Source organism: Mandrillus leucophaeus, unplaced genomic scaffold (assembly GCF_000951045.1).
Source record: "Mandrillus leucophaeus isolate KB7577 unplaced genomic scaffold, Mleu.le_1.0 Scaffold1164, whole genome shotgun sequence".
Classification (NCBI taxonomy): Eukaryota; Metazoa; Chordata; class Mammalia; order Primates; family Cercopithecidae; genus Mandrillus; species Mandrillus leucophaeus.
In genome coordinates this window covers 401460-420509 of record NW_012099921.1, presented here as the reverse complement: position 1 = coordinate 420509, position 19050 = coordinate 401460, and the positions used below count along the sequence as shown (strand labels likewise).

At 49.6% G+C, this 19050-nt stretch overlaps 1 protein-coding gene across 1 annotated transcript in view; it reads right to left on the bottom strand.

Moving 5' to 3' along the window:
• Positions 1–258: 258 nt before the first annotated feature.
• Positions 259–19050, bottom strand: part of ALPK3 (alpha-kinase 3) — a 70282-nt gene continuing 51490 nt past the window's right edge. The window contains 9 exon segments of the mRNA XM_011999376.1: positions 259–5603; positions 6345–6393; positions 9049–9272; positions 10079–10167; positions 10787–11067; positions 13587–13622; positions 13756–13883; positions 14275–14422; positions 15135–17280. Of these exon segments, the coding sequence (XP_011854766.1) occupies positions 5258–5603; positions 6345–6393; positions 9049–9272; positions 10079–10167; positions 10787–11067; positions 13587–13622; positions 13756–13883; positions 14275–14422; positions 15135–17280 (3447 nt within the window). The 3' untranslated portion in view covers positions 259–5257.

Genomic DNA, 19050 nt, shown 5'->3' with positions numbered 1-19050 from the left:
TTTTGTTTTTTTGAGACAGGGTCTCGCTGTGTTGCCCAGGCTGGAGTGCAGTGGTGTGATCTCAGCTCACTGCAGCCTCGATCTCCTGGCCCAAACAGTCCTCCCACCTCAGCTCCCTAAATAGCTAAGACCATAGGCATGAACCCCAACGCCTGGTTAATTTGTTTTGTTTTGTTTTGTTTTGTTTGTAGAGACGGAGTCTCCCTATGTTGCCCAGGCTGTGGTGGATCTTTTAAAGGCTGTATGACCAAGACATAATTTTGGTTCAGGTTGTCTTTATTGATATATTCACTCACCAGAGATTCTACATTCTATGTAAAAGCTCAAATTGCCAGATACAGTTCTTACTATTTTAATCTGGACCAAATGTTGGCCCATGCTAAATTATATCAAAAGACCAAACATCCAAGAAAGGCAGGAATTCAAAGATTTCAGAAGATAAAAATGCTTGATTGGGTCCCTGGCATGCACCCAGCCCATCAACCCCCTCAGTGCCCTCTGGCAGGACCCAGAAGATGAGCTCCCTTCTTGTGAATTTATGACAAATAAATTCACAAGGCTCCGCTGATTTTCCTCTCTAGGCCTGGGAGGCTGCTTGGAAGAGCTGCTGGGAATGTGGGCTCCCTGATCTCAGCAGCTGAGATAGAGAGAAGGAACAAAATAGGGCGCTCATCGTAATGGGCAGGACATGGAAATCAGACCTTGAGCTGTGGGTCCCAGGAATGAAAAAGGCCAGATGCCCCTAGGATATGGCCTAGTAATGACCTTAACTAAAGATTTGTGGGTCAACAGGTCTGTCTCAAGTGCCAAAGTCAATATCTCCCACTTGATTTCCAGACCTTAAATGGAGAGGAAGTCAAATGTCTTTTTGAAGGAAAAACTTAACGCTTAGATGCATGTTGTGAACTTTCCTTGCAGCCTTCCCCAAAGGGATCTGTATCCATTCATCTGGGACTACAGGAGGGATGGGAAATCGGCAGCTGCCTAGTGCCTTGGTCAAACATATGTGAATCCGAGTGGGAGATAAATCATGTGAAAATGCCAAGGTCTGCCCCTTCTATAAAGTTCTAGGGGTTGAGGGATCTGTTTGAGGTCAGAATGTTTCCTTCATAATGTAGGACAAATGACTGTATGTTGAATCCCTCACCACTAAGGCCTAATTCCAAGCAATATATGTCACTTTGGGGCATCTTGTTCTAACCCATTTACCAACTGACCTAGAACGCTGCCAGCTTTGGGGTGGGCCTAGAGCAGGCGAAGGCATTCCAGCTGGGAAAGTCTTTCGTGCAGCCAGCTCTGCCATCAGGCCATGTGACCTGGCAGGTCAATGGTACGTGAGGTATCTGTCCATCGGTGGCATACCGGGGAGCCATATATAGCTTGCAGTAAGTCCTGACAAGAAAATATGATAAGAGAACCCAGGATTTGGAGTCAAGCGATGCTCTGGCCGACAAGTAACCATTATCCTTGTGCAAAATGCCCCTCTGGCTCACCACTGGGCTCTGGGGGAACCTAAACACTTGGCCCTGGCACACTCGTTGGCCATGCTGCCCCTCATGAAATGGTTATCTGACCACCTAGCCGTAAAGTCTGGCATAGCCAGTGTACTCTGTTATCAATGGGACACTGTCGCTCCAGGCTAGGGCTCTGAAGGCACCAGCAGGTCACGTGTGGGTAGCTCACTCACTCTCCACAGTGCTTCCTCCCGCCACACTGCTGAGCTTCCCCCTTTCTACATTTGTGGCTCTGAGAGGGGCAGTAATTTGTCTTGGCCCTTTTGGGCCCTCGTTCTGGATTTGAATTTGCTTTTCTAACCCATCACGCCTCTCCTGCCATCAATATCCACGGAATTATCAAATGCCATAAACATCATGTGACCTCCTCACATACTGCACCCAACCACAGAATTCCCTTTACAGCTAAAAGAAGAGTAATAGGTTGATGGGTAGGCATTCACTCATCCTCTCAGGAACCCACAAACCAGCAGCAGCTGGCTTGAGAGTGTGGTGAAATGGTTTGTTGAAAATTCAACTATGGCACTAGAAACAACACCCCTAGAGGCTGGGTCAGGACTGCAGGAGGCAGCATGCGCTTGGAGCTGGCAACCATACCTGGCGCTGTTTCTTCTTCAGGGATAGGACGCAGTGTAGAGACGGCCCTGCTATTGCTAGATCTCAATGTTTTTCTTACACCTGAGGTTTGGGACCGGGCTGGTGTGGAGAGTTTAGTCCCCCAGCAAGGAGCACATCCTCAAAGACGTAGTAGCAGTTCAACTGAATTGGAAGCTGAGGCAGCCACCGGGCCATTTCAGGCTCATTATAAAGAGGTCATGGGAGTATCTAGAATGATTAACCCTTTCAAGGGAAAATATGATTGCTGTTACGTAAAAGGGAGCAGGAGTAGAGATGGACATGGGGGGATTCCTGGAGTTCATCCTGGGACTGCCATGTCCAATAGTAAATGCCTGTCACACAGGTAGGACCACTAAGGAGCTTCAGAACTGAAGGTTTGGGTCACTCCACCAGATTAAAAGTCCATCATCATAAACATGAGTTCTCATGACCAGTTCTAGAAATGGACTGTAGACTTTACCCATTCTTCCTTTCTTACTGGATTATATAATTTTGGTTGAATATGGTTAATCTACAGGTTGTAGAATTTCAAAATGGAATTGTGGTAACACTGAAAGAGGGAGATTATCCCTATTGACAATGGACTTTGGACAATAGGAGCCATGTCATTACCGCTGGAATTCGAGGTTAGATATGATCTTGAATTCCCTAAGCAGAGGGAAATGTGGTTGTGATTATATGTGGGAGAGTCATCATACATGAGATGGGAAGAACAGCATGTGTGTTAGGAGCATCTTCAGGGTTTGCCTACCAAACCCTTTCTACCCTTCTGCACTCCACCATTCTTCTGGTAAGAGTCCGCGTCCTTTGGAAAACTGCCTCCCTCCCGCTCTATGAAGCCCTGAGCTCCAGGCCGGATTCCTTCACTTGGAATTTGAATCTTGAGTGGAAGAGGACCCACTAGAACCGATGGCAAGCTATGCCAACCATAGCAGCTCCTGGGAGGCAAGCCTTGCAGCTGCCCCAGCTCCCACCCTTCCCAAGGCCAATTGTTCAGCTATTCTTTTGGTTCTGTGAGCTATCCGAGCATCTTTCCCATGAACCCTTTTTCCTTGCTTAAGTTGGTCCAAGTTCATTTCTGTTGGTCAAAACTCAAGAATCCTAACAGGTAGTCTCTCCTGAGATGGCCTCACACATCTTTGCCTCCAAACATCTGCCAGCTCAGGGTCTGGCATAAAGTAGCGCTCAGTATATGTCTGCTGAATGAGTGGGTGAATGAATAAATGAATGAACAGTACTCCAGCTCTCAGTTCACCAAAGGAATCTGGATATACAGGCTGGGAGAGGTGGGGACACACTGGGGCAGAAGATGTGGAGTGACCTGAGCACAGAGGAGGTAGAGAAGTCAGAGATGTTACCATACAGGGGAAATGTAAGGCAAGGGGAGGCTCCAGGTGGGGGTGGGAATGAAAAGCTTCTCTGCAGCTTGAGAAGCAGGAAATGGTCAGCAAGTAGCTGAGAGGCAGGTGCTGGTGGGCTCCTGGGCTGGTCTTGCTGTAGCCAGAGACACAGGGCGTTTCCAGAGCCCCCAGCTCTGCGCTTTCTTCCTGGATGGCTTCCTTTGTGTTCCTCTTCTGAATGAAGAGCAATTCCAAAGGCATAAGTCCCCAGACACCCTGCTAAGGGGCACACAGCAGCAGCTCAATTGTGCAAGAAGCACAGGCTGTCTTTCTGTGGCCACAGAAGACTGCGACTGAACTTCGGTCCAGGAACCAAAATATAGATTCATTTTTCCAGTGGGCCTGGGACTACAGAATGCCCTCAGAGAGCTTGCCTGGGAGAGGGGGACCCTGACTCCGTGGACCTCCAACCACACCAGATGAGGGCAAGCAGGGCACACAATGCTGCCTTTATTGCATTCCAAGGGGAGCAGGCTAGCTGCAGACCTACCCCATCCCAGGCCTCTGGGAGGGATGCTCTGGAAGGACCCAGGCTGCTGGGTCCTTGGGAGCCCATACATGAGGTCCAGAGCTGGGACCCCAGAATCAAGAGCTATGGTTGGGGCAGGAGTCCTAATTCCCAGGCACAGAGACTCTCCTCCACCCAAGTGCATGGATAGACTGCATCCCTCCTACAACACCCAAGTGTACTCCCCATGGGGAAGGGACCTAGCCCTCCATTCCTGGTTGAGAGGGGATGTGAAATTCACTGTGACCCCACTTCTTTTCAGTGTGGAGTGCAAGGTCTCTCAGAGTCAACACCTCTCTCTGGCTACAGCTGCTGACACAGCCCTCATGCCAGCTCTCACCTCATGAGCAAAGAGCCCAAGAGAAGTTGGGGAAGAGAGTACTGAAGTGGGGTGAGATGCCAGAGGTTCTGTTCCTCACCTGGGTATTGGTAGGCAGGGAGTGGGGAGCCCTCAAGCAAAGGGCCATGCGCAGAGTCATGAAGGGCAGGCAGCAGGCTGCAGCTGGGCCCTAAGACAGGGATGTGGCCAGGGGGTGCAAGGGAGCATGGGAAGCAGGCGAGTGAGTGAAGGGGAAGAGCATGAACACACATCATCAAAGGCCACTGCACAAGGACGTGACAGGCTCTGGAAGGGCCCTGAGCCCCATCTGGGCTCAAGGACAGGTTAGTTGCAGGGTAAGCTGAGATCAGTGAGCCAAAGTAGCTGGAAGGAGAAGATACCCTGAGAGTCACCAGGCCAGACTAGCAGAGGAAGTCTGGAGCCCTGAGGACAGGCAAGATCAGGGCCAGGCAAAGGCAGGGGAGTAAATGCTGGCCTGCATGTCCTCACTCAGATTATAACATCTGCTGCCTGACTGGGCTGGGGCAAGGGCTTGGGGTGCAGAACTCATGCAGAGGACTCAGGGGAGCCTCCAGCAGTGGCAAAGTGTAAACTTCAAGGAGGGCCTAGGCTGCCAGGCACTCGGAGGTGGGGCCTGCTTGAGGCCTGGGAACCTTGGGTGACAGTGGCACCAGAAGAGGCCAGTGGGCTACGTGCCATGCACCAAAGCCATCTGATGAGGAGCTGATTCACGAGAGCCTGCTCAGAGAGGTCCCCAAGTGGTGCCTCCTTCGTGTACCTTCTCCAGTTAGTTCCATTTTTGGAAAGTCTCCTTCCGGTTCAAGCTGCTTCCTGGTTGGTCTACTGCCGGGTGGAGGCCCCCAGCCTCCTCTTGAGGCTACCGCATGCCCTGGGCCTTGGAGCCCTCCTCTTGGGTGGGAGGCTGTCCCAACAACTGAGCGGCAACCGGCTCTGAGGCCTGAGGGGCAGCCTTGGAACTTGCAGCACTCTTCCGGGTGCCCTGAGGACTAGGGAGGCCTTTCTTCTGGGGCTGAGGACTCAGTTGGGAGCCTTTCCTGCCAGCAGATGGACTCTTAGAGCCTTTGGCTTTGGCTTGGGGGTGGGCCACCTCAGGGCCCTTGAGGGGTGTTAGCCCCAGCAGCTCACAGTAGGCGTTGCACTGGTGGGAGGAGGCGAACCGGTCCAGCAGGGCAGGGAAGCAGCTTTCCTTGAGGCCCTGGTATCTGCAACCGGACAGGAAGAGTTGAGTGGGGGTCCCAACCACAGACACAGTTCCTTGGGGGGCTGACTCTGGGGTGGCCATCATCAGGATGTCGTGCTCAGGGTACATTCTACCCTATCTGAGGGTGATGGGGAGTCTCCCTTGGGTGCTACCTCAGGTGGCAGCAGCCAAAACCTCAATTTTTCTTTTTTTAAAAAATAGAGACTCTCTACTTGGCCCAGGCTAGTCTCAAACTCCTGGGCTCAAGAAATCCTCCCTCCTCAGCCTCCCAAAATGCTAGGGTTATAGGCGTGAGCCACTATGCCTAGCCCAAGGCCTCAGTTTTAAAACTGTGGTCTTATTACACCCTGACACATGGAATCCATCACGCAGGACTTTAACTGGCATAAGGATGTCTTAGCTTCTTAACATAAATTGGAGCAGACTCGAGGTTCACACTCTAATCACAGGACCCTTACTCATTGGCACCTTGGCAACCATCCTCAAGCGAGAAGGGAGGAGTATGTGTGAGCTGTGAATTGCAGGGGACCCCATGTGTGGCATCAGTAATAGCTGCCACACCAGGCCAGAGATAAGGTGTGGGGACCAGTAGCCTCTAGGATGTTACCACATGGCCATGGGTGTGTCTGGGACCACTTGGCCCCAGGTCCAGCACCTCAGGGATGGAGAACCAGAAGGACTTAGGACATTTTACACCCAGAGAAGACCCCCAGAGGGCATTCTGTCCCCAAGAACCACTCACCCTCGAAGTTTGGTAGCAATCTGCACATCAGTCATCTTCCAGTCAACCCCTGAAAAGAGAGAAAGTTGGCAGTTGATGCCAGCCTGGGCTGGTCCTAAGCCCCCACGTCTCCTGCAGGAAGAGACAGTGGGGGGCTTAGAACCACGTCTCTTCCTACTGGAGACATGGGGGCAGAGAACCAGCCCAAGCTGGCATCAACTTCCTGGGTGTCAGTGCAGGTGTGTCTTCAAGCATCTTCTCATGGGTCATCACCACCAGCCTTTCTCACAGCGTGCAGGTCTCTGGATTATTACTAGGAATACTATTCGTATTTTTACAAGTGAGGAGGATAAGCTCAGAGTTAAATGACTTGAACAAAGTCATACTCAGTCATTCAATAATTGAGCTCTGGCTATGGGCAATGGCCATTTGACTTAAAATAAGGGTTCAGCTTTTTTGGATTCCTAGAGCCAAAACTCTTCCAGCTATGCAATCCTGCCTCTACTGGGATTAGACCAGGTCACAAACTGGACTAGCCTCTGGCTTTGAGCTAAAACCTTCTTCCTCTGAACAGATCAGTAGTTTGTCCAGACAAAAGAGACAGATGGGAATGAGAGGATAAATCAGGGGTAGACCAGCGGAAATGCAACACTACAGAAGATTGGTTTCTGCACCACTTACAAAGGCAGCAAGCAAACAAGAAGCTAAGATGGTCTTCCAGGTTAAGACAGCCTTGGAGTCAGGCAAAATGATGATAGAGAAAAACATTTTCACTGTGGTCAGGCCACCCAGGTATCTTAGCATTCACACATTAGGTTTAGGATGTTCTTTCCCCCATTTTCAATCTGTCCAGAGCATTTTGCTAGGAACTTGCCTTTCACTAACAGGGCTGAGTACCATCATATGATAGACAATAACAATTGTGGCCTTTAGAGTCAGACAGACCCAGATTTACATTTCAGCTCTATCACTTTTGAGCTGTGGGAACTCGACAAGTCACTTCATATCTCTAATCTTCAAGTATAAAGGTGAGGATAATAATGACCATCTTACAGGGTATTGAGAATATCATAATATGTGTAGGACTCTAACTTAGTGTCTGAAACATAGGAGTAATGTGATAAATATTAATTTCTTTGTCATTTCTCTTTTGGCATTCATAGCATTCCATTTTGTGTAATAATGATGATCTCTCTCATTTGCACAGAATTTTAGTTTGCAGAAGGTCTTCACAAATACAGTCTCATTTAATCCTCATAAAAAATCTGAATGCTAGGTAGGAGAGACATTATTCCTAAAGAGGGAAAGGAAACTGAAGCTCAGAGAGATTGAATGACCTAACCAATGTGAACTTCAGTTTTCTTCTTTGTAAAACAGACTCAGCTAGAAGAGAATGGGGCTTTGACTTAAATCAAATTTATTCTTTTCTTTATTATTTTTTTGAGATGGCGTCTCGCTCTGTCACCCAGGCTGGAGTGCAGTGGTGCAATCTTGGCTCACTGCAACCTCTGCCTCCCGGGTTCAAACAATTCTCAAGCTTCACCCTCCCAAGTAGCTGGAATTACAGACATGCCCCACCATGCCCGGATTTTTAGTAGAGATGGGGTTTTGCTGTGTTGGCCAGGCTGGTCTCAAACTCCTGGCCTCAAGTGATCCACCCTCCTTGGCCTCCCAAAGTGCTGGGATTACAGGTGTGAGCCCCCACGCCCAGCCGACTCTAAAGCCTTTCTACTATACCACGTTATCATCTTATAGTAGAAACTGGTCTACTCATCACAGCTTCTTGAGGACAATGACTATTCCTAATTCAACTTTTTATTTTTTCAATATTTAGTAGTGGTTGGATGGAAAAAGGATGGAAGCATGAATATGTAAGTTAACAAATAGGTTGACTGATAATGGCTTAATGTTACCTAGACCTCCCTCCCCCCTAGTATACGGAGTTATATATATAATAATTATTGTACAATTTAATCCCAGTGAAACACACATTTGAGTCAGTTTTATATCTCTGGTCTTTAGTTTTCTCACTTATTTACCACAGAGACAAGATTTAATAATGCATGATAATCCCAGCAACCTTTCCTTCCCTTAAGCATTTTCTCTGTTCCTCTCCCCTGTCCAGTTCTGCTTAAAGACAGTAGGCCTGGAGAGAGCTGGTTGAAGAAGGAAGGAGGGTTCATGCCTGCTGGCCTTCCTTTGTTGGGGAGTTCTGGGTAATGAGGGGCATAGGAGTAAAACTAAAAAGAAGTGAGACTAAGTTGCTTTACATAACAAAAAGCTAACAAAGATGGAGGAGGAGGAGAGACAGTAAAGCTACTGTGCTAAAATGGAAGGGAGAGTTTGGGAAGTTTGGAGAGTGAGAAAGTCTACAGCAAAGCTGCAGGGAAGGGAAGAAGGGAGGTTTTGAAAAGGGTGGTTGTGGGTTTTGAATTAGACCCCATGTAATGATCTTTGAAATAAATTCCTTTTTAATTTTAATTGAGCCTGGACTGTGCTCCTTTAAATGCAACTGCAGTGATAGACTAGGCTACATGAGGTATGTATTAGGGTTGCGTGCAAAATGGTCCCTGTCCAATCTACTTTACAAGATTATTGTGAAAAGCAAAAAAGAATAAAGACAAAGGTGCTTTGTAAATGATTAGTCAAGCACTGTGGCTCTGCCTCCTCTGCATGCTTTCACATCCATGCACATGCACACCCGCGCACCCTTATACCTTCATACCTGCCAAATCTGTGACAAGGAAGCTGCCATTTGTCCACTGATACAGCCAGTGCTGGAAGGTCTGGCATTTCTGCATGGCCTCAGAGCTGCTAGATGCTGTCACAGCCCCAGCACAGCCCCATTCCCGGGAACAGTAAGACTCCAGGGGCTTGCCCAGGTCTTCCTCCAGGGTAGCATATGGGATATTGTTTGCAGGCCGGTAGATCAGATACAGTGGGATGATCCTAAACATAGTTTCACCTTGCAGTAAGCAGGAAGTATGGCCCAGAGAGCTCCTCCCTCCCATTCAATTCTGTATTCTTGGACCTAAAAGAAGGGCCCTTCCAAGAATGGAATTCTCAACTCTGAGCCCAAAGGACAGCAAAGGAAAGCAACTCCACCCTGAGTTCAGGAAAGGAAATGGTATTTTTGGCTTCAGAGTCCTGTCCATTCTCCTGGTTAGTGGGATTAGAACAAAACCCTGCTATGGGCATAGGCAGATTGTGTGGCTTGGGTGAGGGACTGGGGCACGTATATGTCAAATAGAAGGAGCACCTTTAGAGAGGATTCAACCAGATTGTGGTTCTCTGCCAGTGGGACCCCAGGTATGCAAAGGTTGGAGTTCAAGTCTCAAAATGGAAACAACTGCCATTTATAGCTGACTCCTACAAAAATCCACACTGACTCCGCCTGCCTACCACAGAAGGGTCCTGACCAGTCTGTCTAGCTTAGCCCACCCCATTACCTTCATGGAGTCCCAGAAACTGCTGTGGCCAAACTCTGCAATCAGCAACATCGGCGCTAAAGAATGAGGAACTGGGGTGGGCAGGAGGAGACTCAAGTCCAGAGCAGAGGCTTTTCTCAAGTGGGAAGTAAATGAGGTCTCTATTTCTAGATTTTTGTGAGGCCACTGAGCTGAGCACGGGGCTGTGAGCCTATCTGCACATGGGCATAACCCAGGTTGCCCCTGGGAGGCTGTGAAATCACTGTCTTTGCAGAAGCCCAAGGCAACAGTGCTGCACACTGCACGTCCTCCTCACTGTGTACTTACTCAGGCACCTCCCCAAAGCCAGGTGCGGCCCGAGCTTCTGCTGCGAAGATTTTGCAGTACTCCCTACTCATGTTCTGGATCTTGCACCCCTGTGGATGAGGAAACCAAATATGGTCAGCAAAGAAATTCCCCAGTCCTCCACTGTGTCTACCCCTATTCTGTTAGGGAACCGAGAGGAGGATCCCAGCCCTGGGGGAGGAAGGGCTTACTCCTCCCTGCTCCCCACTCTGCACCTCATTTTCCTCTTTTGTATAACAAGTGGCTTTCGACTTCTTTTCAAACTGAGATTTTCAGGTGATTTGCAAACTATTTTCAGGAGTTCTAATGGTATGTGACAGTGCCCCAGAGACCACTCTGTGGAGAACCAGGAAGACGGTCCACCCCACCCACAGCACCCCCCTTTCATCCCACATATAAACAAGGCTTCCATGAGAGATTATGTATGGAGCAGGGGGAAGGTTTCTGCTGCAAATACAGAGTTTGAAAACTATGGCCCAAGTTGTTTTGAAGCTCTCAAGCTCTCTGAGGCCAAGCATCTGAATTCTGGGCTGCATCTCAGGCCTTCCACAAGGTCCATCCTAGGAGCCTCATAAGGTTGAGATTGAGATGCCTTCTGCCTTGATACTGGGCATCCCAACAGGACCTAAGCTGGGAAAGGGTAGGGGGTGAGTGAGTAAAGGGATGGGGAGTGAAGATGGGACATAGTACCTGGATGGTGACGTCGTAGTTTCTGCCCACGAGAGAAGTCTCACTGCTGGGCCCAAACACAAGCAGGCTGGACACCTTGATGATGCACGTGCGGCCCGACTCGAAGATGGGTTCCAGTCCGTAGATGACCTTGGCCTGGGAGGCCTTCCGAAGGACACACCCATATCCACCCCCTCGGAGCTCCTCGCTTACCAGTCGCCCAAAGAGCTTGTCCCCCCAGCAGCCAGAGTCAGCCAGACCCTTAGCAAATACCATAGGGGTCATCTCAATCTCTTCTCCAACTGAAGGGGAACAGGAGAAATGTGGGACACCAGGAGCTCCTGTCTGACCAATGTGGGGCTCGCAGGGAAGGAAAAGGCCAGAAGAGCCTCCCACCCTGCCAACCTGCTGGGCTCACTTTCTGTTCACGCCTGATCTTTGGGCACATTGAGTCCCTACCAGACTATGAGCTCCTTGGGGCAGAAACTCTACTTGATTCAACCCCTGCCATCTAGTGGTACCCGTGTGGTATCCATCACATAACCCCTGCCTTCCACAAAGGATGCGTTTGTGGAAGGCAGGGGTTTTCTGTGGCAATAGCAATCAATACAGAATACCAGAATTACTTTGTTTTAGAATTCATTGTTTTGATTAGATGAATACATGACTCCATTTCAACCAACATGTTTGACTGAAACAAAAAGTTTGCAGGATAAATCCAGCAGCAGTGAGTGCCCAAATTGTGACCGTTAAATATAATTTCCCATTAAAGGGAAACTAGAGCTTTCTAAAGAAATGGTTGATTCCAGGTCTAGGCAGAAAGTGTACAGCAAGGACCTGAAATATCGTGTGAGACCAGAAAGCAAGAGAGCTAGCAAAAGCTATTAGAGACTTGGCAGAAGGACACAGGGGCCAACCTGAAGGGGCTCCCTTGGGCCAAAAAGGAAACAATCTTGGCAACAAAAATAATTACTGCAACATGTTGAATATATCACATATGTTAAAAATCCATGTATTCATAGTGGTGACCGAAAAAAAAAAAAATCCAATCTCCTCCCTCAAACAATAACCTCACTGGTCACCTATGGAAAATGGTAGGGCACCAACTCATTATTCTAGTAACTAAAGGGAAAAGAGCAAATATTTATCCTTCATTTCCTGTTGGAACTTATGTATTGAGATAACCAAATAATCATCCCCTTTTTACAGAAAAAAATCAGCTAATGAATGAAGAAGAAAAGATCAAATTAAACTATCTCCATGTTGCAACTGCTAATGAAATAATAGATTTAGGCAATAATCAGTGACTGCTAAAACTCTTAGATAACAATAGGGTTTGTATCAGATTGTTTTTAACTTTAAAATGGGATGAATCACACAGATACCACCTGAATGAACCAATGACCAATCTTAACATTACTAAAACGAAAACAATCTGACATTATGTGCCTCCAGATAGGATGCAAAAGGTATACACAGCACCTGTGAGTTATTCTTGCAAAAAAAAAAAAAAAAAAAAAAAATCACACCTGAATCTGACCGAACGTCTAAATGTGATTACCAATTTAGAAGACGCACATGCATGGGGGAGCATGTTAAATGGGAACACAATCAACAAAATCCAGAATGTTAGAAATTCTATACCAGTGACTTTAACAAATACATGGCAAAGGAAGAAAACAAATAAAGTAGAAGAAACTGTTAAATATTAAGAGAGACTTGGGAGCTGCATCAGCCAAAAGCAATGAGTGGTTCCTGATTCAAATAAACCAACGTATATGAGACATTTGGGGAAATCTGACTGGATGTTTGATGATATTAAATAATTATTATTTAGTTTTGAGGTTGAGGTTATATTTGATATTGATTAAACTTTATTTGATTATTAAACAAAAGTCACTAATTGGCACTTCGGGAGGCCAACGCAGGCGGATCCCTTGAGGTCAGGAGTTTGAGACCAGACTGGCAAACATGGTGAAACCTGTCTCTACTAAAAATACAAAAATGAGCTGAGTGTGGTGGTACACATCTGTAATCCCAGCTACTGGGGAGACTGAGGCATGAGAATTGCTTGAACCCAGGAAGCAGAGGTTGCAGTGAGCCAAGATCATGCCACTGCACTCCAGCCCGGGTGGCAGTGAGACTCCATCTCAAAACAAAGTCACTAGTTGGATAAATGAGTGATTAAAAGAGTGAGTGAATGAAGGAATTAATGCATTTGTTAGCAAGTACAGCTCTAAACATCTTTTCATCACTGGTTGCCTTCACAGTCCCAAGCCTTAGCCTGTCTCTTGCAGGAACAGTACATATCCATCCCTATTTGAGCCCTTCAAATGTGTGTCAAACTTTGCAGGTATTTCATGATCACCAGGGAGTTTGCTGAAAATGCAATGTTCCTAGGTCCTTCCTAGGTCATTAAAGATGTCTGCAGTGCAGCAGGGACCAGGAAACTGCATTTCTAACAGGTTCCCTGTGTGAATCTAATGCTGGGGTCCACAGAGTACTGTGAGAAATCCTGGGTAGGAGCTGGCAGGACAAGACATGCCCTGGTGGCTGGTTCTGCCCTGGATCAAAGACTCTGACATGGACAAAGGGCACAAGGGTGAACTAACTCCGGTGCAGTGGCCCCCTTGGCCACTTCTTCCCCCACAACCTTCTGATACAGCAGTCCTCCTCTATCATCTCCCCAAGCCATATCCTAAACTAGGAGACAAAGGGGAGCAGTATGTGGATTGGGATCAGACTCCAAGCCCTTAAAGAGGGTCCTCCCTGCAGATGGCAGGGGTAGGACCACCCCACCTTCCCCAGGGGGGCACCATACCTTCACCTTCTTCTCTGGAGATGAATCCTGACAACACTAGATACAGAAAAAGAAGAAAGCAGCGCCTTCAGGCTGCTGTGCCGAGAGAGTGCCTTCTCTCAAAGATGACGGCTGCCCACCCCCCAGGAGCCAGGCCAGGCTGAGACCCCAGGCCACGGGGCACACTCACCCTCAGGGCTGAGGCAGAAGTCGGTGGAGGCCGAGCCGTGCTCGTTGTGGATGGTGCACCGATACACGCCGCAGTCTACGGGGGAGGCCTGCACGATGGCCAAGGCCGCCGGCCCCTCATCCCCTGCGCTGCAGATTGGAGACCCTACTCATAAGGGCCATCGCCATGGCATGGGGGCAGACTGTGGTCCTAAGCATCCTTGGAGCCCACTCTCAGAGGCTGCTGAGAACCCCAGCTCTGAGAACTCTGGGGAAGCAGCGCAATTCCAGGGCCAAGAGCTGGTACTGAAGCCCACAGATCTAGTTTGCAGTCCTCACACTTACTAGCTGTGTGGCTTTGGACAAGTGGTTTAAAGAATGCTGAGCCTCCATTTTCTCATCTCTACTATGGAAATAAAAGGACCTCCCCTGGTTATTGTGAGGATTAATGAGGCGATAGGCTCAAAGCGCTAGGACAGTGCCCAACAGTATTACTGCAATCAGGGAGCCAGGTCAGGTGATGGTGGTATCGTTGGCTTACCTCCTGCCCACCTCGCCCACTGGGCACTGATCCTTGGCCCATGTCAAGACTGAGTCACTAAGAATGTTGAAAAACTGGCACCAGAGTTTCAGGCTACCAGAGGCATCAGGAAACTGCTCCACCCGAATCTTCCGGATGACCTGTGGGGCTGAGAGCAGGGTCCAGTCAAGAGGGGAACACCACCTCTCCTCTGGCCATATCCTTGCTTTCCTGGGTGTCCTTGGTGGGAAAGGCTGGGAGAAAACAGGATTCAAGTCTCCACACAGACCTACCAAGGTGCCTCATAGCCCCCAGGTGCCTACTGCCTATATCTCAGGCTTCTGCCCTGACCCCCAAAGCACACATCTCAGCTAGACAGAAGCCCCTACTCCACCTTGACCCCAGGCTGGGAGGGGCTCCCAGCTGAGGACCCAGACAGCAGTTGAGACAGGAACTTCAGTTTGCATTCTAGGTCCCTAACTCTAGAAGCCTGCATTTGAATCCTGTCCCCACCACTCTGTAATCATGCGACAACTCTGTAAAGGGGGATTGGTGATGATGGAGAACTAGAACACTACTGAAGCCAGGCCCTATGCTAAGCACTTTACCCATTCCATCCCATTTAAGCCTCATGCCATTGCAAAGGTGGTACTGTTATCTCCACTCTATGGAGTGGCAGAAGCAAAACAAGAACTAGGCCTTTCAGATTCCAAAGGCTGTGAGAGAAGGGTACCTTTACCAAGGTAATTTGTGAATCCTGAGGAGGGATATGCTATCTGTCATCGGGTGGTGCTGTTAGCAGCAGCAGCGGTGTGCTGTCCGTGGCTCCATGGCGGCCCTGTCCTGTGAAGTCATCCCCCGCCTCCCTCCCCATTGCTCACCTTTCAGCAGGTCTTTGGCTTTCCTGGGCTTGGCCAGTGTCTCCTGCTTGCTTTCATCCAGGGCCAGCTCTGTGTTCAGACCGCCAGCCTTGGGGCTGGGGCTGAGGTCTCCTGCCGCCAGCTCCTCCTCTGCCCGAGGCACCTCCAGCATGGTCGCCTTTCTGCCCTGCGTAGGGGAGCGTCTCTCCCGCCCTGGAGTCCCTGGGGACCCAGGCACCAGGCTTTTCCTGGGCCCCCGGGGGGAAACCGTGGGGCTCTCCCTTTCTTCAGGTGTGGTCGCCTCCCCATCTCCTGCTGCTCTGACCTTAGGGAGAAATCTCTTCCTCCGGGCCCCTAGAGCCAGTTCCTCAGGTGTAGCTGCCGGGAGACCTGTCAGAGCCTCCCCAGGGAACTTCTCCTCTTGGGAGGGTTCCTGGGCTATGCTCTCTGTTGAGGGTCCCTGCCCAGGGACTGCCTGCCCACCTGCCTCCCCCAGCCGATCACCCATGCTGCTCTCCTGAGAGGCCCCCAGGAGGCCAGGCCCCTCAAGGGAAACCTCTCCCTCACCCTCACTGGCTCCTTCTGAGGCCAGCCCAGGGCCCTCCTCGTCTACCACAATGGCAGGGACAGTGAGGGAGCTGGGACCAGGACCCCAGGAGCCTCGGGCAGCAGCAAGGGCCTGGCGGCCAGCCTGCACCTCGCGGTCCAGGAGGCCAGTGAGGCGGCGGGAGGTACAGGGGCTCAGTAGCAGGGTCTGTGCACTCTGCACCAGGTGGTTGTTCTCCACACGCTCCAGGATACGCCTCGATGTCCGGGGACTCAGCCCAGCCACTTCCACAGTGGGTGTCAGAGTGGCTGAGGGCGCCAGACCTCCGGTAGCTGCCCCGACCTGGGACTCTCCCCCTGCTCCACTCGTCTCTGTGCTGGACAGCTTTAACAGCAGAAGCAGGTAGTTCTTCAGGGAATCTATGAGGCCAGGGTCACAGCTCCGGGGACCTGGGGTCCGCCCCTCCACATCTGATACCTGGGCACAGGCCCCCTCATTGCTGGTGGCCATGGTTTCTGGTGGGTGACTCTGAGTGGGGGTCCCCGGCCCCAGGTGCAGTGTTGGGGCAGAACTCATCAGGGCCTGATCCTCAGAGGGCAGGAAGGCAGCTGTGCTCCTGTGCTGAGAAGTCAGGGTACTGCTCAGCCCCTCCTTTGGGCTAGCAGTCAGCCCAGTTCCAGGAAGAGAAGGCATTGTGGGTACCTCCTGGCTCAGGCCAGCTGGAGGACAGCCACCCTGATCCACACACGACACTCCCCCTGGCTGCTCCACCTCGGGGCACTGGAACGGGCTGTCCTCCTGCTTGGCCTCAACTGGCCCTGATGACTGTGGCCCTTGGCATCTCTCTACTCCCACCTGCTCCACACTCCCTTCATGGGGCGGTTGTGCTGGGAGCATGAGGTTCCCTGACAGGGGACCCAGCACAGTTTGCTCATGGTTCCTGGAGGCTGTTACTGCTGCCTCCTCAGATCTGGGCAGGAAACCAGGTTTTTCTGGGATACAAGACCCTTCTGGGATCTGTGTAAAACATTCAATACTCGGAGGAGCTCTAGGACCCTCTGTAGGTGGGAGTTCGGGGGTTCTGGATGGTGGGCCAAGGCTGGTCACTGCCTCCTGCTTTGACTGACCTTCCGTGGCTGTGGGTGCACTCCCTGCTGACTGCATCCCTGTCTCTTCCTGCATCCTTCTGTCTTCCTGTGTGCCCTCATCTGCCTGGGCCTTCCTGTCTTCCTGTACCTTCTCACCTGCCTGTGTTGTTTCTAGCTGTGTCTCTGCCCTTCCCTGTGTCACCATGCCCTTCTGTGCACTCCTGTCTGACTGTGGCCTCTTACTTTCTTGTGTCCCAGCATACACCTGTGTCTTCCTATCTGCCCATGTCCTCTGGGCTATCTGTGTTCCGTCTCCCCTGGTCCTTCCATCCACCTGTATCTTCCCATCTGCCTGCACATTCTTCTTGCTTCCAGTTCTCTGGTTAGCAGATGTTCTCCCATCCTCCTGGGTTTCCATATCCATGGGTTCAAAGATACCTTGACTTCCAGAGGTGCTACAACCAATTGAAGCTACATCAGAGCTGCTGCTGGCCGACACAGTAGGAGCCATGGTTGTCTGGCATTCCAGGACCTGAGAACACGGGGACAAAAGCAAGGATTTAACTACATGGACATTCAGATCTCTTTCCAATCTGGCATCCCAGCCTCCTCTGACCTCATCCACAACTGCTCTGATGGGAATCTTGCTGCCTGGTTTCTCAGATCTGCTGGAAGTTGGGAGGCAAAGACATGTGACAAATTCCCAAAGCCCCATCCATGCCCGCCCACCCTAATCTCTGATCTCAGTATCTGGACTGAGGAATATCTAGCATCCAGACCCAGCTCTTGCCCTTCCCACCTCTTCCTGAAGAAATCCTGCCTTTCCCAAAAGACGTTGCTCATGGCTTATTCCACCCCTCACCCCTACCACATGAAGGAGAACATCCTCTCCCCAGCGCTCCCAGAGCAGTCCTTCTCCTGTGGCACTACTTGCCTTGGATAGAATTATGGGTGAAGTGAGACAGTGCCAAAGGATGTCCCAATAATGGCCTCAATGTCCCAGCCTCCACCAGTAACACTGAGTGAGTGGTAATAATGGATGCCATCAAAGCAGAGAGGATTAAAGTAATTCTGAATGGCATCTATGCCAGGAAATTAATGAAACATTATAATGTTACCCTTTTGAACATGTATTTGCAAAGCACTATGCTATGCCCCTGTACATGATATTATCCCACTTACTCCTCATACAGTATGAATACTTAGGAGAATCAGCCCCATTCTAGAGATAACAATGACAAGAAGGCATGCGATCTGTCCACCAACAGGTAGTCAGTAAGTGGCAGAGTTCAGATTTGCAGCTGGGTGTATTTCGCTCCAAATCCCATGCTCTTTGTTGTTATATCATACTGCCACCCACTTTTAAAGGACTTCCCGTCAAACATGGTGGCGTTTAACAGTGATTTGCCTCTTTTCCTCCAAGATATCATCAAAACCACTAAAGTAAACATGAAATAAACAAAGCAAAATCCTTTGTTAGTGAACTGGAGGCAAATAAAACCTAGTCTCAAAAAACAAACAAAAGGATAACGGCTTCCAAAAGCCAACAGATGCAGACACTGGGAAGCTGAGGAGGAGCAAAGTGATATGGGGAAATAAACAGGGCCACAGCTCAGCGCGCGGGGAGTGGAGCTGTTCAGCAGGTCTCAAGACGCTGGCAAAATCACAGCTACTGTAGACAAAGGTCTCATCCCGTGGTTATAAACCCGTAAGTCCACATGCAACAAGAGCTGCAGGGTCATGGAGGCCTGGGTGGAAACTGGCCGAAGACACGGGAGCTGAGCAGAGCAGACAAGGAGAAGAGATGGAATGGAGGAGGCAGATCTCAGAAAACACTGGCAACTACACTCCTGAAGAAACCTCCAGAAAATTGCTAAGCCAAGAACATTATGTTTTAGCATACAAAGACTAAAGGAATACTGTTCCCACAGGCCCTGCTTGAGGAAATCACCAGGGAAGAATGCAGTCAACCAAAAGATGATTGAGGAAACAACAGCAAAAGAGCTGACGATAAGCACTAAATATATTTCACTTACATTAACATATATATAGATGCATATTAACATATAACTGTAGAAGCAAGACTAAAATCAAGTGGGGTTTAGAATGGCAAATCAGAATGTCAATGTTCTATGCCCTGACGATACAGATACAACAGAGCCAGCATGAAAGTGGAAGGGGGAAGAAAATAACCAAGTGAAGTAACTTCCTTGACTGTGTCACCTGTAAAAGCCAGGCACCAAAGACATTACTCAAAGCTGAAAAACCAAGTAACAGAAATAGAGGATATTTACCTACATAA